Source organism: Peromyscus leucopus, chromosome 2 (assembly GCF_004664715.2).
Source record: "Peromyscus leucopus breed LL Stock chromosome 2, UCI_PerLeu_2.1, whole genome shotgun sequence".
Classification (NCBI taxonomy): Eukaryota; Metazoa; Chordata; class Mammalia; order Rodentia; family Cricetidae; genus Peromyscus; species Peromyscus leucopus.
Genome location: NC_051064.1, coordinates 144,276,563 through 144,302,619, shown reverse-complemented (window position 1 = coordinate 144,302,619; position 26,057 = coordinate 144,276,563). Strand labels below are relative to the sequence as shown.

The window sequence follows — 26,057 nt, the reverse complement described above, 5'->3', positions numbered from 1 at the left end:
TAGTGCTGTCGCCACTGATTCTGGCTCCTGAGTCTAATCCCATCTCTGATCTGTGGAGGTCTCTATGAAATTGGGGGCATGGGTTGGTACTGTGAGGTCTAGAGGAATGGCCCATAGTGGTGTGGCATGGTGTCATATAACATAGGCATGGCACAGGCCTGACAGTAAGCCTGATAAGGACATAGGAATGGCTTTTTGCGGGGGTGGTGTATGAGAGCCTTGATATAGTAGATAATTGCTCTTTGCCTTCTTTTCTTCGTCTTTATGTGCACATTCCTTCCCCTCAACACTTCAGGTGTTGTCCCTCATGCTATTCTTGTGGTCATTTCCATTTCGCTTTCCTCATGTTTCATTCCTGTATCTTTCTTGTCTAGACCAAGTGGAGCAGCCAGCTGGCAGTAGCGCCATGTAGGACCCTGCAGAACCCCTGGTAAGTGCACTTGTGTACTTGCCAGCCGCCCAGTGGTTCCTCTTGCTTCAGAGATAGAAGCTACAAGTCCTCTGTTCCCCTGTGGAAAGTTCTGATAGGTCATTTCATTTTCTCTTGTAATCTCTTCTAATGTAGCAGACAGAAACCAAGTACCTGGAAAGAACTTTTCTGATTAAGGAAACGTGGAAGGTCCCCGCCTGTCCAACAGTATTGGTGTTGTATTGACACATAAGTGGGAGCAGAATTTAATTTGTCTTCTGTCATAGATGTACTTGTTCCTCAGGGCTCTGAGCCTTCAGTTTCTCCCACAAAATTGCACTCCAGTGGGAGAAGCATGTAGCTTTTTTGGTAGCCCTTTCATCTCTAGTCAGAGGGCCTCAGGAGAAGTCTCTTGATAAATGGTTTTGATTGAGAAAATTTAGATATCAGACTTAGCTCCATGAACAAATAATAGTCTTACTAGATTCCTGTTGCCACATAATCCATTGTTGTTCACTAAGTTACCTTGGTGGTATCATTTCTTCATCTATAGAATTGTTATATTAGTGTTATTCTAAGAACTTACCATAATTTTTAATAAATATATAGGCCACAGATTCCTGTACGTCTGTCTGTTGTGACCTCAAATCTAATACATTGGTATAGTCCAGTGCTCTGACATTTGAGATCTCCCCACAAAGAACAAGGGAGATTTCACTGTGTTCTGAGTTTTAGGTTGTCACATTGGGAAAAGGGGCATTGTTGCTGGATGTTGTGGGTAGAGTGCCCCTGCCCACTATATGATGCAGTGAAATATATTGTGGTGAATCAGCAGCCTTCACAACAGAATTGTGGGACTGGGAGTGTCATTTGTGCTATGCTTGAGAAACTAGGCTAACTGTTCTGTTTGTGCCTGTGGTGTGCTCTTGTTCATCCTCTCAAGAAGGTACAGGAGGTGCTCATCCTGATGTGGTCTGTCCTCACAACAGATTGCATTTCCATGGCTGTGGCTTTACAGTCAATACCTGGGGACTAGAAAACAAACTAATTTGTTGATGAGGAGCCCAGAAAGGGACATATGGTGTGAACTAGCTGTTTTAGTGGTGTTTTGTTTTGTTTTTTAAGGCAAGGAATACAATGTAAATAGTGTTTGTCTTTCACATACTTAAGCAGCTACATTTTGAGTGTATCACACTGCATGTTTTATTATAATGGAAGTATATTTAATGTTTTGTTTCCGTTTGCCTGGTATGCTTCATGTTGCTACTTGGGCATGGTACAGCACTTGGGTTGTAGAAAATCTTTGAATTGCATTGGCAAGGTATCATGGTCAACAGATTGACACCTGTTTTTCTAGAAACTCTTACAGTATGCCTTTATTTCCAATGTATCTGAAGATTATTGCAGAGCCATGTTTAGATTGCTGTTCTCTATTTGCAGACCTGTAGACAGTTGAGTAAAGGGTCCTATTTCTCGACCTGCTTGAGGGAGGACATGGGGTAGTACTGACTAGTACTTAGAGAAAGATGTGGTTTTGATTTAGGAACCACAACTCTGTCTAACTTTTGAGCGCAGAGTCTGGAGGTTTTGCTGCTGGCCTTGTGATGCTGGAGCAGTTCCACTGCACCATAGCGTCAGATTGTCGTGTGTGTGTGTGTGTGTGTGTGTGTGTGTGTGTGTGTGTGTGTGTGCGCGTGTGTGTGCGTGTGTGCGCGCGCGCGCGCGCGTTGGCATGCATTTTGTTTGCAGTTACTAATCTCATTCAGACTGAACATCACACACAGGAAGGACATAGACACTGAGGATGAGGAACTGTTGAAAGGGAAGAGGATCCAGATTCTGTTCCACACAGTGGAAAGTCAATACAGGGGAGTCCAAAGAGCCTCCCTCGCTCTGTGGAAGGTGCCTGTGTGTTTCCTAGACTAGCACTGTAAGGGCGAGACAGGGGAGTCTTGAGTGTGGTGTGTCGTCGCCCCCCCCCCAAGTTGCCTATGTGTCTGACTCCTGTGGTGCCGATTAGTATGATTCTTCACCTGGAGATGGAATCAACCATTGCCATGATCCTCTGCCCATTGACTTCTAGCCATACCAGAGTGGAGGTGCTTCTGATCATATGTGTGTTCTTTAACTGCAGGTGGAAAAGAACATGTGGGCATACTGTCAGGAGTTTTTAACCATATAGTTGTAAGAACAACCCCTCTGCCCCCCAAATTAAAAAGACAAAAACTAAGCATGTTTTCTTACTGGCTAAAGATTTGGGCACTTAAAATGATATTTTAGGATTTTCTTTTTGAAGACTTAACAAATTAAATGACTTGTTTTGCGTAGTTTGTTTTCTTGTTATATCTGTTAAAATTTTATCAAAAAATTTTTTTTTTTGTTTTTTTTTTTTTTTCTTTTTCGAGACAGGGTTTCTCTGCGTAGTTTTGCGCCTTTCCTGGAACTCACTTGGTAGCCCAGGCTGGCCTCGAACTCACAGAGATCCACCTGGCTCTGCCTCCCGAGTGCTGGGATTAAAGGCGTGCGCCACCACCGCCCGGCTATCAAAATCTTTTTAGTTAGTACTTTATATTATAATTGATTTCTGTACTTTTAATCTAATGATCTTTTCAGTTATGTCATTTTGAGTTTCTGACATTAGTTTTCATCAGTTGTCTTTATTCTTCCTGTGGTTGTCTGAGACTATCAGAATGTGATTTCTTTGTGTTCCGAGTGGTGAGTGGCTTCCTTTTTTTATTTTTTTGGAGACGGGGTTTCTCTGTGTAGTTTTGGTGCCTGTCCTGGATCTCTCTGTAAACCAGGCTGGCCTCAAACTCACAGAGATCCACCTGGCTCTGCCTCCTGAGTGCTGGGATTAAAGGCGTTCGCCACTGCTGCCCGGCTCTTGTTTGTCTTTAGCTGAGGTGGACATAAAGGGGGAGAAGGCTTGTTTAGGAAAAGCAGGGAAACATGGGGGGTTTTGGGATGGGGTGGGGAGAACAGTGCCAGAAGAGAAGGGAGTGTTTGGTAAGGGACTTGAGACTCCCCTGGATCTGATGACCAATTTGGTGTCAGTCCTTCAGGACTGGACCTGCAGTGTACTCTGCTGTGTTCCTTTGGGGATTCAGTTCATTGCTGTAGCTTCTCAGGAGATGTCATGTTTGAATCTAACCTTCTGTGCTTTGGGATCATTTGAAATGCACTTAATATTTATTTCCTGAACTTTGTGTGCCTCTCCCCATGTTATTACTGAAACAAGGGCTATGCTGGCTGATGGAGTTGTTCATGATCACTCTGCATTTGATGTTGAGCCATATTTATCCTTCATAATGCAGTGCAATGTCTACTACTTGTGTGTGTGTGTGTGTGTGTGTGTGTGTGTGTGTGTGTGTGTGTGTGTGTGTGGTTTTTTGAGACAGGGTTTCTCAGGTAGCTTTGCTCCTTTCCTGGAACTCACTCTGTAGACCAGGCTGGCCTCGAACTCACAGAGATCCACCTGCCTCTGCCTCCCAAGTGCTGGGATTCAAGTAGAAGTTGCAGTTAGGGATTATCCTAGCTTAACCAATAGGTTATCTTAATAAAAAGGTTTTAAGTTACACCTTATTGTTTCTCTCTAATATGCCTTTGCCCATATATTATTTATATGATTTCAAACTTTGGTGATTCTAAAGTTTCTTTTGTATCATTATTTTTGTTGTGTTCGAGACAGGGTCAGGGTTGCTCTGTGTAGCCCCGCTGTTGTGGAACTCGCTCTGTAGATCAGGCTGGCCTTGAAATCAGAGATCTGCCTGCCCCTGTTTCCCAACTACTGGGATTAAAGGTATGCGCCGCCACCGCCGCCTGGCCTGTTGCTAACTTTTTGAGAATACATTGTTCATTAATTGGATAGCTATTACAGCTGTGACACTAAGGACTGAGCATCTAAAAGTGTAGGACTTATGAATTTCTTTTTTCTTTGATAGATTTGATGTTATTTACAGTCAGTCATCCATTCCTTTTTTTAGAAATCCAAAATGCTAAAATTGCCTACAAATACAGTTTACTTTGCTTTGGTTAATAATTGTCTCTAAGATCAGTGTGATGTGAATGAATGAGTAAATAAATGCATGCTGTATTTCAGGAAAGAAGAAATCCCAAGAGAATAAAAACAAAGGCCTCAGAACCCAGGCCACACAGCTGAAGGCAAGTGAGCCCGACTCCACCTTTGCAAACATGAGAGGCTCTGAAGAAGGTAAGTGATGAGATCTTGGTGATCTGGGTATGTGTTATTACGTCATCCTATCTTTTATCTTCTGGCTTGCCCACCTGAGAAGCTGCCAAGAACTAGAGAGGGCTCAACTAGCAAGAAAGCCGTCTTGAGTTTAGTGTAGAAACTGAACTTTCCACACCCCACCTCTTCCATATTTGGGACTTTTATGTGTCTTCTTAGTTTGATACAGGCAAATTCACATAGCGACAGGAGCTTGCCCAAGAGTTGTTCATCATGACACAGACAGGCAGATTTCAGAACACAGGCTTGTGACTCGTGCAAGAAACATTTGTGTGGGGGGAGGGGAGGGGGTTGGGGCTATCAATATCTTGAATGCCTTTTATGGTCACTTATTTGCCCTGTTGGTGATGACAACACTCAAAAGAATCACAATTTTTATGCCCTTTTGTGACTCAGGAAAGGATGGGTTCATTGTGTACATGGCCATCAGGGTGACCGAGGGAATCAGGTAGGAGGTCAGTGTGATTTTTAAACAGAAGGAATTAACTGGAAGAAGGGGAGCTTCCCTCCACCCCTAAACCTCCCTTTGTGCTTTACACAGTGGGGGAAGTGAGATGAGTTCAATATAACTTTTGCCTCCTGAGAGCAAAATTTGCTAAGACATTTGTTTGAACAATACAAAAATTGCTAAACAATTTTTATTTAAAAGTAGAGTTTGAAAATGTAAGAGGTCCCTTTAGTAAGTCAAGAGTTATTGTTCCCTGCTGAACCATTAAACCATGAGAGAGACACTCGATGCTGAGGCCCAGTGTTTGGTAGTGCTGGTCACTCTGCCTAGTGTAGCTGCTGACCCAAGGTCTTCCAGCCCTCATGTTTGAAAGCCCAAGAGGACAGAAAGCGTTAGGAATGTTGAGAACCACTGCTTTAGATAGTGTCAAACCAGATTGATCATCAATTGTAGACACTTTTAAAACCTAAGGAAACTACAGATTATCACAGAAAACAAATTCTAGAAAGACCTTTTGGAGCCATGGAAATAGATTCCTGTTGTCCCATGTTGACTTTGGTCCAGTGTTCTGGGTGCTTGTTAAAAATATCGGAGAGCTCATTTAAAATGTATTACTAATATTATTGATTGCTCTCCCGGCTTGTTGAGAGCACACGGAAAATATAAAATGTGTCTAAGGGAGAGAAGGCTGATTTCTATTTAGAAACAGGAGCCTATTGCTAAGGAGGTAGCCACAGGTGGGAGAAGTAGGACCTCTGTTTCTAGGAAATAGCAAGAGGGCTAATGCCTAGGTGGTTAAGTGAACTTTTATTCTTACCTTTGTATTTGCAGAGCTTGTAGCATTTGGGCGCTCTTTAGCATTTCCTCTCTGTAGTGGTCCCTGTCTGTGGACAGCCTGTTGTATCCCGACAGTTGGACCGCTCTTTCCTGCCTCTGTCTCATAGCTTATTGTCCAACAGCACCATTCCCGCCTTGGTCTCAGCATTCAGGAAAGTCTTTTTCTCAGTCTCTTCATCCATCCCATAGTTCAGTATCCCAAATGATTCTGTATGCAGATGCTTTCTGTCCCTCACTTTGATTGCCCTCTGTTGTTCTTCCCTCTCCATCCTTGATCCTTATGAACTTTGGGTTAGCCTGCATAGCATACTTCACACCACATATGGCCATTAGTCTATTATAGGATAGTTGCTTGCTTGCTGTGTGTGGCTCCTGCTATAAACTTGGGATGTGTGTGAGAGGTAGGGCTAAGGGTCCTGACAGTCTGGTGTGACTCATGCTGTCTATTGTGCATGCTTCATGGGGATCTGTCAGGAAACTTGAAGAGTTGGCCAGTTTACTTGGTGTAGAGAAATTGTAGCTCTGCCTCTTTTGCAGTTTTCTGAATTCTGAGGGTGACTATGGGTGAAGGGGCTGAATTCAATAGCATAGCAGTTGGTCCTTCTTATTGGGCAGGTGACATGTGGACCACCCTACCAGCATTCATGCTGCATCTTCCTCTTAGCTTTGATCTGGAAGAGTCTTCTGTTCCTTTTCATCCACAAGTCCTATATATATAGAGAGAGAACCTTGAAAGAGCTCCTAACATTCCTTCCTTTCCCTTCCCTTTGAGAATTTGTCCTCACTGTTCTGCTGTGGCTGTTGTCTTGGTCACCAGACCTCCCTGTTGGCAAATGGAGCATACCCCAGTTTTAGTCCTTTATTTACCCAGCATCCTGCAGCTCTGGACTGAACAGACCATTCCTTCCTTGTGACTTGTTTCTTGACCTAGAGGATATTCCTCACTCTCAGTCCTAGTTTGTGTTCTGTTGCCGTGATAAAACAATGACCAAAAAGCACGTAGGGGAAGAAACAGTTGATTTGGCTTATGGGTTATGGCCCATTAATGAGGGAAGCCGAGGCAGGAACTGAAGCAGAGACCATGGAGGAACACTGCTTATTGGATTGCTTCAAGGCTCAAATTCAGCTACATTGTTTTATTCAACCTGGGATTACATGCCCAGGGCTTGCCTTGCCCACAGTAGACTGGACCCTCCAACATCAACCATCAATCAAGAAAATGCCCCACAGACATGCCTATAGGCTAATATATATACTGGAGGCACTTCCCCAGTTGATGTTCCTTTTTCCTAGGTAGGTCAAGCTGACAGATATTAGCCATAACACCCTCTCAGTGTCTGGGATATAGTCCTTCCTTGCCTGTCCCCTTTCTAGGTAGTCTGAAGTTCATTGCTCATTAACCTCTCTCCCCTGAGGACTTGGGTATAGGCAGGTGCCCCAGCCTCGGTGTTGACCTCAAGATTCTACTTAATATCTTCAGTGGGACAACTATATTACCATATCCTAAACTTTAGTTCATCCTAAGTAAACTCATGATTTCTCTCTGTCACATGTCTATACGTGTACATAGATATCCCTGCTCTTCCTGTAGTCAATGTGGGTTGGTAAGCAGGATTATTGCAGTTTTTCTGCAGTCTTCTGGCTTCTCAGTACAGCCAGTTAATAAGCACATTTTGTCAGCTTCATTTCCCAAATACTAGTACCCAGGGTCTGATTACTTCCACCCCCTTCCCCATCCTACTACCTGTATGTCACTGTCCTGTACCTCTCCTAGAGCAATGAGCTCTTCTTACCACCTCCCTCCCTTACCCACCTAGGTTTTCCATTTTCCTTCCAGTGAGCAACCTGATTGATTCTCTTTAAAGTGGAGCCATATAACTTCTCTGTTAGAACCACCTCCCTGTTGACTCAGGGTAATGGCTAGCTTCTCATGGTATCTAGGTCCTGGGTTACCTCTAATCTCATCTCCTGGCCTTTTCCCAACTCTCTCTTACAGCCTTTCCAATCTTGAACCTGCTTAGTGCCATCTTGACTTAGAACTAATGTATTGGCTGCTTTCTCTGTCCAGTGCATTCTGTCCACCAGGCGATTGTGTAACTTATTTTCTTTATGTCTCTGCTCAACTGTGGCTTCATTAGCAAGCCCTCCTCTGGACTGTCTACTTTAGGTGGGAATAAGCATATAGTGTCACAAGTAATTGGAGATTGCTGTTTTCTTCAGTGAAGTGCTCCTGATTCATAACAATTAGATTAGGCTTCTAAGCGATAGAAAGTTTCTTTGACTTGAAGAACTGATTATATCAGAATGAGTTCTGGTTTCGTCCTTTAGGTACATTGTCAAGAATCTAATCTGATAGGCTCAGCAAGTCCTTTGAATCATGAGAAATTGGAATTTACAGCTAGTCTCCTTACAGTTAATACTGACTGTTCCAACACCATTGTAGGCACTACGTTTTTTGTAAACAAAAAGCTCAGTACCCTGTGGATCTGCTTGTCCTGAAGTGTCCGGAGTGTTCCCTAGTGCTAAGCAGTCCCTTTCATTTGTTAAGTCAGTAGAAGGTATTTGCACCAGCTACCTCTATAAATGGAGTGTTCTTGCTCATATATCTTAGTGTCTTCTGGCAGTGAAGTCATAGGAGTTGATCACACGTAGCCAGTGTGTCCTTACCTTTGTGCTTCTGTTCCTCTGTGCCCCTAGGTCCTAAGGAAGAGGACAAGAGGCCTTTGGCTTCCGCACCTGAGCAGCCAGCCCTTCTTCCTGAGGTGATCAGCCAGGATGCAGTTCCACAGGTGGCCATCCCTCTCCCTGCCTGCGAGCCACAGCCAGAGCCAGATGGGAAACAAGAAGTCACAGACTGTGAGACCAATGATCTGGAGGAAGAGGAAGAAGAGGAGGAGGATGAAGAGGAGGAGTTGGAAGAAGAGGAGGAGTTGGAAGAAGATGGGGAGGAAGAAGCTGACATGCTGAATGAAAGCTCTGTGAAAGAGCCAGAAATACGATGTGAAGAAAAGCCAGAGGATTTATTAGAAGAACCACAGAGCATTTCAAATGAAACTTCTGAAGACTCTCCAGACATGGCCCCTCTTCTCCACATCTCTAGAACTAGAGAGGAGGCCAACGGTGATGCATTTGAAACATTTATGTTTCCATGTCAGCATTGTGAAAGAAAATTTGCAACTAAGCAAGGGCTTGAACGTCACATGCATATCCACATGTCTACAATCAATCATGCTTTCAAGTGCAAGTACTGTGGGAAAGCGTTTGGCACACAGATTAACAGAAGACGACATGAACGTCGCCATGAAGCGGGGTTAAAGAGGAGACCCAGCGTGACACTACAGCCCTCAGAGGACCTAGATGATGGCAAGGGGGAAAATGTCACTTCTAAAGATGAGTCAAGTCCACCTCAACTTGGACAAGACTGTCTGATATTGAACTCAGAGAAAGCCTCCCAGGAAATAATAAAGTCATCTTTCGTGGAAGAGAACGGCGAAGTTAAAGAACTTCATCCCTGCAAATACTGCAAAAAGGTATTTGGAACTCACACCAATATGAGACGACATCAGCGCAGGGTTCATGAACGCCATCTGATTCCCAAAGGTGTCCGTCGAAAAGGAGGACTCCTGGAAGAGCCACAGCCACCAGCAGAGCAGGCCCCACCCTCCCAGAATGTCTATGTACCAAGCACAGAGCCAGAGGAGGAAGGGGAAGCTGACGATGTCTACATTATGGACATTTCAAGCAACATCTCTGAAAACCTAAATTACTATATTGATGGTAAGATTCAGACTAACAACAGCACTAGTAATTGTGATGTGATTGAGATGGAGTCTAATTCTGCACACTTATATGGCATAGATTGTCTGCTTGCCCCAGTAACAGTGGAAATTACTCAAAATATAAAGAGCACCCAGGTCTCTGTAACAGATGATCTTCCCAAAGAGTCTCCCAGTAGCACAAATTGTGAGTCCAAGAAACGGAGAACTGCCAGTCCACCTGTACTCCCCAAAATCAAAGCTGAAGCAGATTCTGACTCCACAGCGCCCTCATGTTCCTTAAGTTTGCCTCTGAGCATATCCACAACAGAGGTAGTGTCTTTCCATAAAGAGAAGGGTGTCTATTTATCTTCAAAGCTCAAGCAGCTTCTTCAGACCCAGGACAAACTGACTCCTCCTGCAGGACTTTCAGCGGCTGAGATTCCCAAGTTAGGTCCCGTGTGTGTATCCACTCCAGCATCTATGTTACCAGTGACCTCTAGTAGGTTTAAGAGGCGCACCAGCTCTCCACCCAGTTCTCCACAGCACAGTCCTGCCCTTCGAGACTTTGGGAAACCAAGTGATGGGAAAGCAGCATGGACAGATACAGTTCTGACTTCTAAGAAACCCAAATTAGAAAATCGTAGTGACTCACCAGCATGGAGTTTGTCTGGGAGAGATGAGAGAGAAACTGGAAGCCCTCCTTGCTTTGATGAATACAAAATAACAAAAGAGTGGGCAGCCAATTCTACTTTCAGCAGTGTGTGCAACCAACAGCCATTGGATTTATCCAGCGGGGTCAAACAGAAGTCCGAGGGCACAGGCAAGACTCCAGTCCCATGGGAATCTGTATTGGATCTCAGTGTGCATAAAAAGCCTTGTGATACTGAAGGCAAGGAATTCAAAGAGAACCATTCAGCACAGCCAGCCTGTGGTGCTGCAAAGAAGAAGAAACCAACCACCTGCATGCTACAAAAGGTTCTTCTCAATGAGTATAATGGTGTTAGCTTACCTACAGAAACCACCCCAGAGGTGACCAGAAGCCCAAGTCCTTGTAAATCTCTAGATACACAGCCAGATCCTGAACTTGGTCCTGACTCGAGTTCCTCAGCCCCTGCTGTCGAGTCCCCACCAGAAGTAGTTGGTCCTTCATCACCCTCTCTACAGACAGCCTCCCTGTCTTCGGGTCAGCTGCCTCCTCTCTTGACCCCCACAGAGCCTTCTTCCCCTCCCCCGTGCCCTCCTGTGTTGACGGTTGCCACTCCGCCACCTCCCCTCCTTCCCACTGTCCCTCTCCCCACTCCCTCTTCAGATGCGTCTCCTCAGCAGTGCCCCTCTCCATTCTCACAGGCCACTGCCCAGTCCCCTCTCCCGGTTCTCTCCCCCACAGTGTCCCCTTCACCCTCCCCCATTCCTCCTGTGGAGCCACTCATGTCTGCTGCGTCCCCTGGACCTCCGACACTTTCTTCCTCCTCCTCCTCCTCTCCTTCTTCCTTCTCCTCTTCATGCTCCTCCACATCTCCCTCACCTCCTCCTCTCTCAGCAGTGTCCTCTGTGCTTTCCTCTGGTGACAACCTGGAAGCATCACTCCCTGCAATAACTTTCAAACAGGAAGAGTCAGAGAGTGAAGTTCTGAAACCCAAGGAAGAGGCCCCACCTGCAGGTGGACAGAGTGTTGTCCAAGAAACATTCAGCAAAAACTTTGTTTGCAATGTCTGTGAATCACCTTTCCTTTCCATTAAAGATCTAACCAAACATTTATCTGTTCATGCTGAAGAATGGCCCTTCAAATGTGAGTTTTGTGTGCAGCTTTTTAAGGGTAAGACTGACCTGTCAGAGCATCGATTTCTGCTTCACGGAGTTGGGAATATCTTTGTGTGTTCGGTGTGTAAGAAAGAGTTTGCCTTCTTGTGCAATTTACAGCAGCACCAGCGAGATCTCCACCCAGATGAGGTGTGCACACATCACGAGTTTGAAAGTGGGACCCTGAGGCCCCAGAACTTCACAGACCCCAGCAAGGCCCATGTGGAGCATATTCAGAGTTTGCCAGAAGAGCCTTTGGAAACTTCTAGAGAGGAGGAGTTAAATGATTCCTCTGAAGAGCTTTACACGACCATCAAAATAATGGCTTCTGGAATAAAGACGAAAGATCCAGATGTCCGACTTGGTCTCAATCAGCACTACCCGAGCTTTAAACCACCTCCATTTCAATACCACCATCGAAACCCCATGGGTATTGGCGTAACGGCCACAAACTTCACTACCCACAATATTCCACAGACTTTCACGACTGCCATTCGCTGCACAAAGTGTGGAAAGGGTGTTGATAATATGCCTGAGCTGCATAAACATATCTTGGCATGTGCATCTGCAAGTGACAAGAAGAGGTACACCCCTAAGAAAAACCCAGTGCCCCTGAAACAAACTGTGCAACCCAAAAATGGAGTGGTGGTTTTAGACAACTCTGGGAAAAACGCCTTCAGACGGATGGGGCAGCCCAAGAGACTGAGCTTCAATGTTGAACTCAGCAAAATGTCTCCCAATAAGCTCAAGCTAAGTGCACTGAAGAAGAAAAATCAGCTGGTCCAGAAAGCGATCCTTCAGAAGAACAGATCTGCAAAGCAGAAGACAGACCTGAAGGACACTTCTGAGGTATCCTCGCACATTTGCCCTTACTGTGACAGGGAGTTCACATATATCGGCAGCTTGAATAAGCACGCCGCTTTCAGCTGTCCTAAAAAACCCCTTTCTCCTTCCAAAAGAAAAGTTTCCCATTCATCTAAGAAAGGTGGCCACGCATCACCAGCCAGCAGTGACAGAAACAGCAGCAGCAATCCCCGGAGACGGACCGCGGACACGGAGATTAAGATGCAGAGCACGCAGGCGCCCTTGGGCAAGACCAGAGCTCGGAGCTCAGGCCCTGCCCAAGCCTCACTGCCCTCCTCATCCTTCAGATCCAGACAGAATGTCAAGTTTGCAGCTTCAGTCAAATCCAAAAAAGCAAGCTCTTCATCCTTGAGGAACTCCAGTCCTATAAGAATGGCCAAAATTACTCATGTTGAGGGCAAAAAGTCCAAGGCTGTTGCCAAGAGTCATTGTGCTCAGCTCTCAAGCAAATCGTCCCGAAATCTGCATGTGAGAGTGCAGAAGAGCAAAGCTGTTGTACAGAGCAAGACTGCTCTGGCCAGTAAGAAAAGAACAGACCGCTTCATAGTGAAGTCTAGAGAGCGGAGTGGGGGCCCCATCACCAGAAGCCTTCAGCTGGCAGCTGCTGCAGACCTGAGTGAAAGCAGGAGAGAGGACAGCAGTGCCAGGCATGAGCTGAAGGACTTGAGGTAAGCCCTGAGCTCGGGGATGTGAGGACCGCCAGGAGAGCTGTAGCCGGCCTGGAGGATGGTTTGGTTTCCCCCTCCTATAAAATGTTGACACGAGCTTTTTAGCAAAGTGGCAGTTGCATAATTTGTAGCATACCCTTGCTGCTTTGGCTGCTGTACAGATGAATAAATACATTTATTTCAGACTTAGTACTCACAAAGTGGTACCATTTCTCTAATTTTTGGATGGAGCTTGAACCCATTTCCTCGTGTGAAAAGATGAGGTTCTCTTAATTCACATCTTGAGCAATGTTTCATTGCCACATGTGTTGGTTCCTGGTCCTGCATTCCTTAGGGTAAAGTGGGTCACAAGTCCATTAGCAACTGCAGTGCACTCTTTTATAGTAGTTTGTGACTTAAGCATACCTACTAATGTCTAAGACTGTTTATTATTAATGCTTCCATTTGCTAGTGTTTGAATTTTAAAAATTTACCATGTTGCTTAAAAATAAAATACCATATATCTTAAAAATGCCTTATATTCCCCCTCCAGCCCTCTGCTTACAGCCATAGTGTGATCAGCAGTCAAGGTTCCAATGGGCAAGAAGAGTGGAATAGGCACTGAGATTGCAGGGAGGCAGGGCCCTGTGGCCCTGAGGCTCAGTGCCTTCCCCATAACATTAGATTTCATTTCATCTAAGTTGACCTTACTGCCTTATTCCATGTTCTCCTCACATTACAAACTGTTCTCAGGGACAGACAGGATGATGTTATGGCCCTAGTTCAATCTGTTACATTGACTTCTCAGGCTGAGTTGATATACACTTGGAATTCCCATATAATGCCCCCATGTCCCTAGTCAGTGGCCATCAGAAGGCATCTCTGCAAATACTTGGACACCTTGTTTGCAGCCTGCTTAGATTCTGGACTGTCATGGCTATAATTCTGGGTGTTGGAAACAAACAGAATGAGGGACAGCTGTAGAGTGACTTGTTTTGGAGAAGACCTAAGCCTACAAAGATTTCAGTGTCACCGTATGACGATCAGGTAGAGTTCTTGGTGCTAGTGTGCCTTGAAGCATAGCAAAGGAAAGCTCTAGATCATGGGCACCAAACAAAGGCTGATTTCAACGATATACTATAGCCCTGAATGGTTGGAATTTTTAAAGGTACTTCAAAATGTGCTGAGTGTTAGTTGCTATATAGATCTGGTCATCTTTGGCCACACTGGTGCATAGGTGGCATCGTGGAGTTGGTTGTGGTGATAGAAAGCACTGTTTTCAGTCATCAGCGCTCCCTGCTTGTTACTGGCCTCTGTTCTAGAGAGTTCTACACCAATGGAACATTATTGAACCATCATTTTTGTGGGTTACCAGAACACCTCCAGGTAGTTGATGCTTTAGAATCTACTCTGTTCTAGTATTTTCTAAACGCATTTCCTTTCATACTGGATCCTGTTTAGACTTTTCAAGGGTAAATGTTTGAAAACATAAGAGCTGAGTGTGCATGTGTAAGTTCACTTGTTTCACTCTTATCTGGTGTTGTAAAGACTCCTTAAGGCTAAAATGCCCCAAAATATATCTCTCATCTTTGCTCCAGTAAATTTAAACTATTTTGATAGTTAACAGAGTTACATTGCTGGAGTTAAAGGTGGTCTAAAAGGAATCACTAAAGGAACGGATAACGAAAACATGAGTCGTGCACTCAATAATAGACCTAGGTGCAGTAGATGTCCCGGTGGCTAATCCTTTTCCTTTGTGAGTCATTGCCCCTGTGTTGTAGACAGATCTGCAGGATGCTGGGCATCAACCATTGGGGCTACAACCTCATGAGCTGTTTTGGACAATTAAAAACCAAATGTCCAATGGAACATGATGTTTGACTGCCTAGATATAAGACTGGACATTTGTGCAGAGTATGTTTTGGTTATTAGTATCCCATTGCAAATGTAGACAGCAGTAGGATTCCTGGCTGCTGACACATGTACACCAGGTGTTCTCTAACTCAGGGCTGATACAGGCTAGACTGAGCTCATTCTTAGTGCTTGTGTGTTGTATGCTGACAAGAGAGGAACATTTACTGACAGTGGTCCTCTGCCCCAGTGTTTCTCTTAGTTGGCTTACAAGAGTCTCCCTGATGCAAGCTCCCATGTTGCAGGGATTTGCTGTCCTCAGCTCTGCAGAACTTGCAACTCATTCCTTCCTGTTTGTTGTTGATTGCAGCAAACCATGATTATTTGAAAGCCATTGTAGGGTTCTGCAATTTTTCAAGGACATGACTGCCACCAGCCACATGCATGTACCAGAACACAGCATTGAGCACAGGACTCTACAGATTATCAGCTGGCCACTGCTGATACGCCATTCTGGGGGTAAAAGGCCATGTGCTCCAAATGTTTTTCTCAACAAAACCACATACACACAGCACTCACACACACACACACACACACACACACACACACACACACACACACACAAGCAGGTGACCCTTGTCCTGAGTGTGTAGCACAGTTTGCCTGGGCCTTCTTGCTACTGCCTTTGGATATGTTGTTAAGGATTCCTTGCCAGAGAGTAAATCAGATTCTTACCATGTTCTCCCCTGTAATCCAAAGGGCCGCTCTATCCAAGCAACATTTTCCACAACACCCCCACCCCCATGTCCACAAGTTAGAAAGCTAGAAAAGAAGCAACTTTGGGACAGGTTCTCCACCACCAGCACCAAGTGCTGAGTTAACAAAGTACCCCTCTCTGCTGACAGCCCCACCCACCATGGGTGAGAAACAGCCCTGTGTCTTTTGGAGCAGGTGTGGAGTTTCTAAAACTCTAAGAGTCGTGTATGTGTTTCTGTCTTAGTGACATTTGTCTTATAGTCATTTCACCTTTTTTTTCCCTTTAACATGGTCAGTTCATATAAGGTTGTGTTATGTTGTCATTTATCTTCAGTTTTCTTATTTTCTAGGAACTTCCTGTAGAAAAGCCCCCACTCCCACAAAACAAACCTTAACTGACAAAAAGGTATTGCATGCTCAACTTAGGATACGCACTACGGCAAAGGACGCAAACTCTACCCAGCTTGCAAGAACATACAGCTGCTTGCCAGCAGGCTTCTTGCCCTGGTTAGAGTCAGGTTAGAGTCTCTTTGGTGTGTTCTCACATGTGTGCTGGGCTCTCGGGGAATTGAGATCCAAAGAGCCAGGGTGCCATAAGACGGGCTAGATGAACTGGCTCCTTCCACATCACTGGACTGGCAACCCAGCTCTGAGTGTGGCCCTTGAGTCTGGGCAGAGAGCAGATAAGGGAGTGATTGAACTGAACCTTGCAAAGCAAGTGCTGTTGTTTATCAGTGGTCCTTGTAGTTTCAGGAGTGGCAGATCGGGTGCACTCACTTCAGAACACTTGCTTACACACCAGCCCTTGATGCCTTCCTTTCTTTTGCCTATATTACACAGAGAGGCATTTAGCTGATTTCTACCCCTTGACTCTTAAAAATCACAAGCAGATTTTGCCAGTATAATGCAGAGGAAGCCAGATTGGATATGGACTCCTTTTTATGGCTCTATCAGTGTCATGTTTATTTATCCCAAGTGGATGTTATCCTCTCACTGCCTGGCACTAATTTATAGCTGTTGTGTTACGAGATGCTATGTAGCAGTGTATCAGACTATGGAAAGCATCCAGTCCTGTATAGCTGTCTGTATCAGCACACCAGGCCTTACACTTGAGTCTCAGTAGATTGAAAACAGCAGACTGGCCTCTTCCTTCTGAAGTGGATCAGTACCACTTCTCCACGAGTCCTGACACTTCCCCCAAATTCATGACTGAGGTGGTGGAAAATGGCTACATTTTATTCATGCTGTGTTTTGTACTCAACCTTAAAAGTAATCTACCTCTTAAAATTTGTAGTTTAATACTTGTTTGATGAATTTGTGCCACTTTAACCTTTCACTGTCATTCCCATTTTGTTACATTTCTGTTAAGGAGACTTGGTGTTGAAATACTGTATAAAGCATTTGTAGCAGTTTAAAATAAAATATTTAAAATTATTTAAATTGTTTTGGGTGCTTCAATTGTATTATGTGATTTACATCTTACATTTTTGTTTGCATTGTTAATCTGGACAGTGTCTGCTGTACTGAAGTTTGCTGTTAGTTATTTTGTTGCTTCTTGTTGCAGAGTGCTATAAAGACTATTCTAATGGAAACATTAAAATTTACCATTTGACCTACAAAAGGGATTGTTCATTGATCTTAACCAATGTAGCCTTGACAGAGTTTATTACAGACATCCAAGAGTGATGTTTGCTATTTTGCCCTCTTAGAATGGATGCATCCTCTGCTTGTTAGATGGCTAAGAAAGATTTTTTTTCATGTTATTTAAAACACCTGATAACTAGAGGAGACTTGGATGACACACATTCTATATCATTGTAACCAATAAACACTTTGTAAACACTTGTGAAAGGACTGCATTTTGTCTGTAAGGGGGAGCAGGCTACTTGGACCTTGTTTGGTGTGTAGTCTGTGTAGTCAGCCATTGACTGGGGACCTCTCTCTACCTGTGTCTGTGTGGTGTCAATTGGGTTTTGCTAATTGCAGTTGATTCCTCTTAAGAGGGTAGACACTTAGCTGGATCAAGATTGTGGATTATGAGAACAGTTCAAAGGACTGGGGGTGTTGTTACCTGAGGTCTCAACTGCATCTGAGCTGCCTGCAGTTTAGTTTCCAGATTGACTGCTCCCAAGCATGAATCAGAGAAGCTTGTGTTAAGTTTCTTCCAGGGGCTTTAATGTGTGTATATAGGAGGCATTTCCTGTAGTCTGACACTCTGTCACTTCTCATCCCAGGGTCCACTATCTGGCCTTCCTCTAGGGAAGGAACTGCAGGCCTGACAACTTAAGTGTCCAGGTATTCACAAATCTACCTACCAGGTTCTAAGAAACCCAGTGAGAAGGAGGGGATGGCGATGGAAGTTGGAAATGCCTTCAACAGTTGTTCTTGGAAATGCTGTACACAATTGCATGCAGATGCACCACAGTGCTCTGCCAGGAAGCCAGATCTTGGAGGTACTCTTGGAGGTACTCTGAGAAAGAGAAGCAGCATCCCTCCCACCCTGTCTGCTTAGGGTTCGTTCATTGGACTGTTGTCCTTTCCTAGTGTTTGGTGGGTTAGCCTTGGGTGAGTGCTGTTTTCTGGATCTTAGTTTCCAGTGTGCAGAAAGCAAGGAGTGGACTGTTGCTGGACCTGCATGCTGGCCCACCCACACTGATAAAGAACAGGGTGTGCTTCTCCCATTCTCCATGGTGTCCCTGGCTCTGACAGAGGCACTGGAACCTCAGACACATTTGCCAAATGGGAGAGCTCCCAAGAAGCCATGCCATCCATGTCCATCTGGTAAAGCAGGAGCTGTTCCATTCCAATTCCTCTTACCTTTTATGCCAAGTGAAATATTTGTTAAACATTAAAAAGCTGAATGACTAGAGCCTTCTGTCCCTTGTACTGTTTGGAGGCCCCTCACGTCATTTCCAGGGATGATCCCATCGTGGCTGTTGTAAGCTCCATTGTGACAAGTACTTCCTGGCAAGAATAGTTTCTAGAGTCAACTTAGTTTTGAGTCTTTAACATGTGCCAGGCTCCATTCTAGGTACTTTAATGTATGTTAGCCAACAGAATGAACAAAAATCCTGGTCCCAGGAAGGTGCAGTGCTGCATATCATTAATCAGGAGTCGGGGGCTACATAGCCAGCCAGGGCTACATAGTGAGACCCAGTCCCAAAAAGCAAAGCAAAGCAAAAACTCCTGACCCCTGTGAGTCTGGTTTCCTAGCGATCTTTGCTCTGGTGTCATACTTCATATTTGGAGTGCTGTCCTCATGTCATTGTCCCCAAACTGATTGATGAGAAAGGTGCAACCAACTTGATGCTTGAGTGCTGATGACTGGGGAATGCAGATTTTCATACTTAGATCTAAATGCTTACTGACATCCAAGTTCACTTTTTGTGTGGTGTGCCTTTGGATATTAAGGTTTGCTTGTACTCGATTGATGTCTGTAAGAAACTTCGTCGGGCTGTGGTGGCGCACGCCTTTAATCCCAGCACTTGGGAGGCAGAGGCAGGTGGATCTCTGTGAGTTCCTGGTCTACAGAGTGAGATCCAGGAGAGGCACCAAAACTACACAGAGAAACCTTGTCTTGAAAAACCAAAAAAAAAAAAAAAAAAAAAAAAGAAAAGAAAGAAAGAAAAAAGGAAAAAAAAACCCAAAAACTTTATAGAGGGTAGTTTACTTTGAAAATGCGTTAGAGCACAAGTAGACTGAGAGGATTATGTGAATATACACGCCACTTTGCAGGTGCCCTAAGGACTTGGCTGATGGCTAAGGAGAATGGTTTTGTCTGTTGGCTTTCCAGATCTGGCAGCCCCTAGCCTTTCTCCCCTGACAGCAGCCTGAGATTGTCACTTGCCCATCTGGTCCCAGTGAACTTTCTGCTAGAGCACTGTTGTATATTTGGAAGTGTGGGCAGGCCATTAAGAGAGAGCCAAATCCTTTCTGGACCAGGGTTTCTGCAGTTCACTAGAAGAGCCCTCTCAACTTAGACTATGAGCCCCAGGAGTGCTGGACAGTTTCTGCTTTAAATATTCTGGCTAATTTCAGCCCATGAACAAGAGTTTCAGTGTGCAACTCCATCCCTAGAGGATCTGTGGGTTCTTGAGCCTTCTGTTTGCACACTTAATCCTTACGACCATCCTGCAGGACACTGCAGAAGTCCCTGAACCCTGAGCTCTGGACTTACAGACATACGCACCAGTGGCACAGGACTGGGGTGCGTGTAAATCCTAGGGGAGCAGGAGCAGCCACAGCGCCCTCAGACCCTTTTAAGCCACTTCCTTTCTGTGCCTTGAGCCTTCCTGCCACAGACTTGTTCCACACCATGACCTTAAGTGGCCGGTGCTATGGAATACCAAATAATAGATCCAAATTGAGGGTAAAGATGACATCTGTGTTGCATTAAAATTCCATATATAAAGCACCCAGTCTCACAGAGGAGAAAATAGGACCAGACTGGGGTTTGTGAGTGGGTGTGATTAGGGAAGGCATGAACTGCTGCCAACTGTAGTCTTGAGGTTGTGCCTTAGGGCACTGCCTCACACCTGCTCGCGCATCACTTACCTGTTTCACCTCCCTTCACAGTGCCCTTTCCTCTTCAAGAACTGTTAGGGTTGATCTCAGGAGCCATCCTGGTACTTTCTCCTTTAAAGACTTGGGCATTAGTAAACATAGAACACCTACGGCTGAGGGACTACCCTGGCTGGCACTTTGGCCCCATCTCCCTCAGCCTGTCCCTCCTTTCAGACTAGGCTCAGAGGAACCTTCTGCTTCATCAGTCGACTGCAACAGAAACTGAGTTCATGCATGTAAAATCAAGTTTGTTAGCATCATGCCCTTTGTGTTTTTTTTTTTTTTTTTTTTTTTTTTTTTTTTTTTTTTTTTTTGGCTTTCTTTGTTTTGCTTTTCTCACTTGTAGCCAGTGCTCGAATCACAGAATCCTCTGTCTGTTGCTGATTAGCGTGCCCACCACCCCCGCCATCATGCCCTTTGTGTTTAACAGTGATTCTTAAGAAGTCGGTTGGGGGACTGACAGAAGACCATGGCCAGCTGTGTATTAGCCCCCAGAGAAGGCTAGTCTAGGCTCCTCCAACTTCAGCAAACTGCCTTACATGCAAAATCAGATCTGCCTGTGGTGTTATTTTAAAGATTATTTCAAGTTTGTCTTGTGTGTGAGAGTTTTGCCTGTGTTTATGTATGCACAGTGCATACGTGCCTGGTGCTCTTCGAACAGTTGTGAGCTGTCACGTGGACGTGGTGGGAACTAAACCAGTGTTCTTCTCCTGGGTTTTAAGGGTGTTAGGGCCTTAAGGGTCTCTGTAAGCTTCATTTACTTCTGACTAAGCAAGAAAACTAGAGGTGGGGGGTTGGTTAAGCTCCACATGACTGCATTAAATTACTTAATGCAATTCCAAAAGATATAGATTTAATTTTGAGCCATAAGGGTCTTGGAAATATTTCTGTAATAGGATTTGCACACACTGTGGTTTCTGCCTCACTTGTGCTGGCTGGATGTCTTTTTTCAAGCCTTTGATGTAGAGTGATAGGAGATCCAGGCAGATGTTAAAAGAAACATAAACATCTTATGGAAGACGTTAGTGTTCAGCTACCAAACCAGAGCAGAAAGCCAGCCAAAGAAGCAGCTTCTCCAGGGGTCCTGTAATAGGTGCTCCCTGAGATGTTGGATGGAGGAAGACGGTAATGTCGTTTGGGGAGCCACAGAGTCTGGGACTGTGAGATGCAGGTTTATATTCTGAGCAGGAATCTATCAGTATTGAGACAGACATTTACTGTAAAGTTCTACTTTAGTAATCTGTTGAGTCTTAGCATCAATATAAATGTAAATTTTAAACAGGACTCACTTCATAGCATCCTAGACTTTGAGGCACGTGTAGGTTAGCAAAAAGAATGTATGACAGCTTTTGGATGTTGTCACAGCAGTGCTTAAGGACATTTTCTATTTAAAGCAGATAAGTATTTTGATGAGATATATTTCAGTATTGGGATGAAGTTATTTAAGCCTTGTTGATTTAGTTTTTGTTGTAGTAGCATCCTCTTCCTCACTTTCTATAATCAGGCCCAGCCCTTGCCAGCCCAGATAGGATGCAGGAACATTTTCAGATAGCTTCTGTTTCCATGCGATGACTGGATGTGTTGAGTCCTACCCCTAGCTCCTGCTAATCAGAAAACATCCGTGTAGGCCATCAGGTGTCAGGCTGTATTCTGTATCTTGCTGTGGATCCGGAGAGTATTCCTGTGCGCCACGGCTTACCCCGTGGGATGCACCAATTCTGTTGAGGAACAAAAGTAACCACTGTTTCTTGTATGGCATCTCTTCTGAGTGCATAGTGGGACCTCACTCTGAGCTCTCTCGGGACCTGAAGGAAGCACAGTTCTCATTACAGGTAACAGAGGGGAAGATGACAGTACTTGAATCCTGTCCCACACTGGTGTAAGGGGACGCCATACCTAGTAGTCTGATCTCCCAGCTGCTGTGCTAAGCTGCAGTGTGGAGCCACCTGGTTGTCTTGTATTAAAGTCACTTCATTTATATAACTATGCCTGATGGCAGCTTGATACCTCTGTCACTTGTCCAAAACTCGGTTTTGTTTCAGTGGAGTTGGAGGAACCAGCTGAATTACTATGATTCCCTTGGTTCTGTCAGTAATGAATGCTTGCTGGCCAAGCCTGGGTTGCCTGCTCTGTAGATCGAGGCCTCCATGCATGGGCTGTGAGTGTTAATGAAGGTGACACAGGCTCCTAGGAAGGCCCGGTAGTGCTTGTTAACACCCACCAAGGTCACATAACCTTGGGAGGTATCACCGAGTATCTGCCAGGCGACATTCAGGAACTGAGTCCCTGTGAAATGGGTGGGACATGCTTGAGCAGTCTTCATGGTGATGGTCACTGAGGGACTTTTGGAGGGAGGGGGCTGCTGAAGAAGCTTCTTGTGCTGCTTGTCCTCAGTGGTGTTGGGTTTGAACCCAGGCATGGTGATGAACTGCTGCACAGAATGACTTCCATCACTATTGTGAACAACATTTACATTCTTTAAAGCATCTTTTAAACTTAGAGATGGAGCCCGTTAGTGACACTGCCAGCCAGTGTCTCACTGTGGTGACATTCCGAGCTGTGTCTGACACCTGCTTAGGTGAGGGTAATATTTTGCTGAGCATGAACGGTCTTGTTAACTTGTTAACGGTAGTTAAGAGACTACCATTTTGTGACTGTGTGCCGGCCCCCCCCCCCGAGAAGTTTATGTAAGGTTCCAAATATACTGAACGGTAACCCCTGGGACTTTGAAATTAGCTTCCCAAGTGAGCCATAACCAGACTACAGAGTCCCTTCATCCTAAAAGGATATATATTACTCTTGTGTAATTTCCTCCCAGCTGTCATTCAGCACTCCTCTTGCTTTTGCCATCTCTGTTGGTATAGAGTGTTGTTCAGTTCTCAGGTGCTTTCACATACATTTCCTCTGTCTTTATAACCCACTAGTGGCAGGTAAGTTAGGGGCAGCTTCAAAGTCCAGGACTCTCCGAAAGTCAGAGCTGAGGTAGAACTGAGAGTTCTCAGGCTTGTCTGTCCTTTGAATTTTCCCGAGGAGGAAACAGGAACTTGAGTCATTACTTGGGCTGGCTTGGTGCAGCATCCTCCATTCCCATGCTTCCCCAGCACCTGCCACAGCCCAAGCTCCTACACAGACTCAGTACTTGTGGGATAATGGAAGAAAAAAATGTTTAGGGCTGGTTAAAGTGTGAGAGCTACTCCACTTCACAGGTCTCGTGGTGAAAGTACTGAAGTTTTGGGTTAAAGTGTGACTCTTGGAGCTGTGGAAATGATTAAAATCTAGTGAGAGGCAGAGGCCCCTTTGGGGAGCTATGCCATGACAGACCTGGCTGAAGGGATAGTTCCTCAATATGCAGTCCTTAGGGTAACCATTCATGGTGTGCACTGGGAGGATGGCTCAGTGGCTGAAGTACTTGCCCTGTAAGCACAGAGACCTGAGTTCAATCCCCAGAACCCACCAGGAGGCAGAGACAGGTGGATTCCCTAGGGCTCAGTGGCCATCCAGTTTAACCTGACTGACAAGCTCCAAGCCGATGAGAATTACCTATTTCAGAGGACTGGACAGTATCTCTAGGGCTGGCACTCAGATTTGTCCTCTGGCCTTCACATGCACCCATGTGTGTACTTAGTCGTGTACATGCATACAAAACATGACAGCTGATCAGTAAACAGCAGAGACTGTAGGTGCCGTCAGAACAGCGAAACACCATTCGTTCATTCAGAGGCACTAGTAAGCTTGGCTTCTTTCTTTACAGCCCACTCTGGTGCCATAGCACAGACCTGAGTCCTTACAGGCAAGTTTTGGCCTCAGCCACGCCTCGGGAGTTGAGCTACCCACATAGGCTCGCAGAGTTTTCTGTTATGTTGTTCTAGCATTGGGAGCTAGAAATCGGACCATCTCCCACTTTATCCTGACACTAGACATCCACGGGCTCCCTTTTCAGAGCAGCCACCCAGAATGCATTGCAGGGGACCCCACTCCTCTTGTCTTGAGATTTTCACCCAGAATATGGAAGCCCCTTCTTGTTGATGTCTGCGTTGGCTGATTTCACAATGCTGTACGCACTTGGCAGGGCTGTGTTTGGACTTGTTTCCAAAGCCTTAGTCCACAGCCTAGTGTCACCTACCTTGGTGATTTCTCCATCGCACCTGTGAGTCAGAGCTGCTGTAATGAAGCGGCTGACAGAATCAAAGGGTAATGCTGCAGATGAAGGAAACAGCTCTCCTAAGTCACTGGGTGTCACGTGTCCACTGTTGCCTAAGGAGTTGAAGCAAGGAGCTAGGAGAGTGGGAAGGTCCCAGAAAAACTCTGACCTTTTGCTATGACACGACCTGTGGACAGAATGACAGCTGAGACTCATTTGCCTGTGGTGTCGCCCCAGCGTACTGTAATCAACAGTTACAGCTCGATGCTTCTGTAAATCCTGAGCCCAGTGTTTGCTTCCCGGGAGTCAGTAATGAAAGTAGCCTTGTTCATGAGAACAAGTGCAGTGTGACTGCTCAGCTGTGTCCCAGCACTGGGCAGGCAGGGGCTCCCTGACCAGCTAGCCAAGTATCCTTGGTGACTTTAGGCCAAGGCGAGATCTTGTCTTAAAAAACAAGGTGAACAGCACCAAACAGACAGCACCTAAGTGTGCCCCCTGTCTTTCACATGCAAGTGAGCACACGCACAATTAAATCGTATGTTCTTCCTCTTCATCTTGGAGAACATCCATCCATCTCCACACCACCCCCCACCCCCACCCCCCATGCAGTGTTTGATCCTTGCTCACAGCTACATCCCATAGTGCCAATGGGGAAAACAAGTTAGGTCAGTAACAAGCTGCCTGCTATCCTTAGGAGTCTATACTGCTTCAATCCTGATTTTTTGGGGCCAGGTGTCTGTGCTCCACAGCAAGGTGCTTACCCACTCTGAAAGGCTGGCATACCCATCTCACAGCTCTTGGTGAGGATTAAATTCCAACAAACAAGTCCCATTAGCTAGGGCAGATAAGGGGAAGGAAGTTTGGGGGGGGGGAGTGTTGTTCATTCTATACCTGCCTCCACCTAGCTGCAAGCCTTTGGGCTCCGCAAGTACTGAGTAGCGTCTAACTGGCCGAGTTGTCTGTCCCAACCAGGAGGAGCCTTTCTGGAAGGTCTCCACCCAGTGAGCTGGTAGAGCAGCTCAGGGTGGGAAGAACGACCTGAGGCCACATCATCTCCAGTGTGTGGAGCAGGTTAAACTGTTGAGGTTGGCGCCAGACAGGGTGAGGGCTTTGGGGGAAGGCACACAAGCTGGAGGTGGAACTTGGCCCCCATCCCATAATATCCCTGCTCTTTGGCAGCTCCTTTCCCATTGACTAATGCCCATGCAATCACATGGTAAGCGTGCCTTTCCAGTGACAGTGTCAGCCCTGTGTCTAGGACACTAGCCAGGAACATGGGCTTCTCTGCGGAGGCGGGAGCAGAAAGTCCTACATGAGCCGCTCAGCTGTGTAAGATCAGCCTTGGGCTTGTTCTTGTGATGAACCATCTTCAACATTGGCATCTGACGCCAAGTTCTGGAGTCCGGAGCCAACACTCATGCCACGTGACTCTTACGAGACCTTTGTACCAACAACAGCAAATCCTGTGAAGGGTTGAGCCTTGCTTTGCCCCTGGTGCTGACCTCATCATCTTTTAACATCTTTGGCTAAAGCTCAGCTTTCAAAGACAGGTGCTAGTGATGTCTCACATCTCCAAAGGACTGTCACTGAAAAGAGTGTTTCCATGTGATGTCCTGGGAGACTGTCCTTCTCTAGATGATCCCACACTGGGAACCTAATTTTCTATCAGCATTCCTGGCACATATATTTATTTTCTTCTTGGCTTTTCTTTGTAAATTGTGTGTTCTGACTTAA

General features: G+C 45.5%; 1 protein-coding gene across 1 annotated transcript in view; it reads left to right on the top strand.

The window, feature by feature from the left end:
• Prdm2 (PR/SET domain 2) overlaps positions 1-26,057 on the top strand; it is a 111,314-nt gene that overhangs the window by 72,609 nt on the left and 12,648 nt on the right. Inside the window, exons 7-8 of the mRNA XM_028880663.2 lie at positions 4,509-4,619; positions 8,641-13,033. Of these exons, the coding sequence (XP_028736496.1) occupies positions 4,509-4,619; positions 8,641-13,033 (4,504 nt within the window). The remainder of the gene's footprint in view (positions 1-4,508; positions 4,620-8,640; positions 13,034-26,057) is intronic.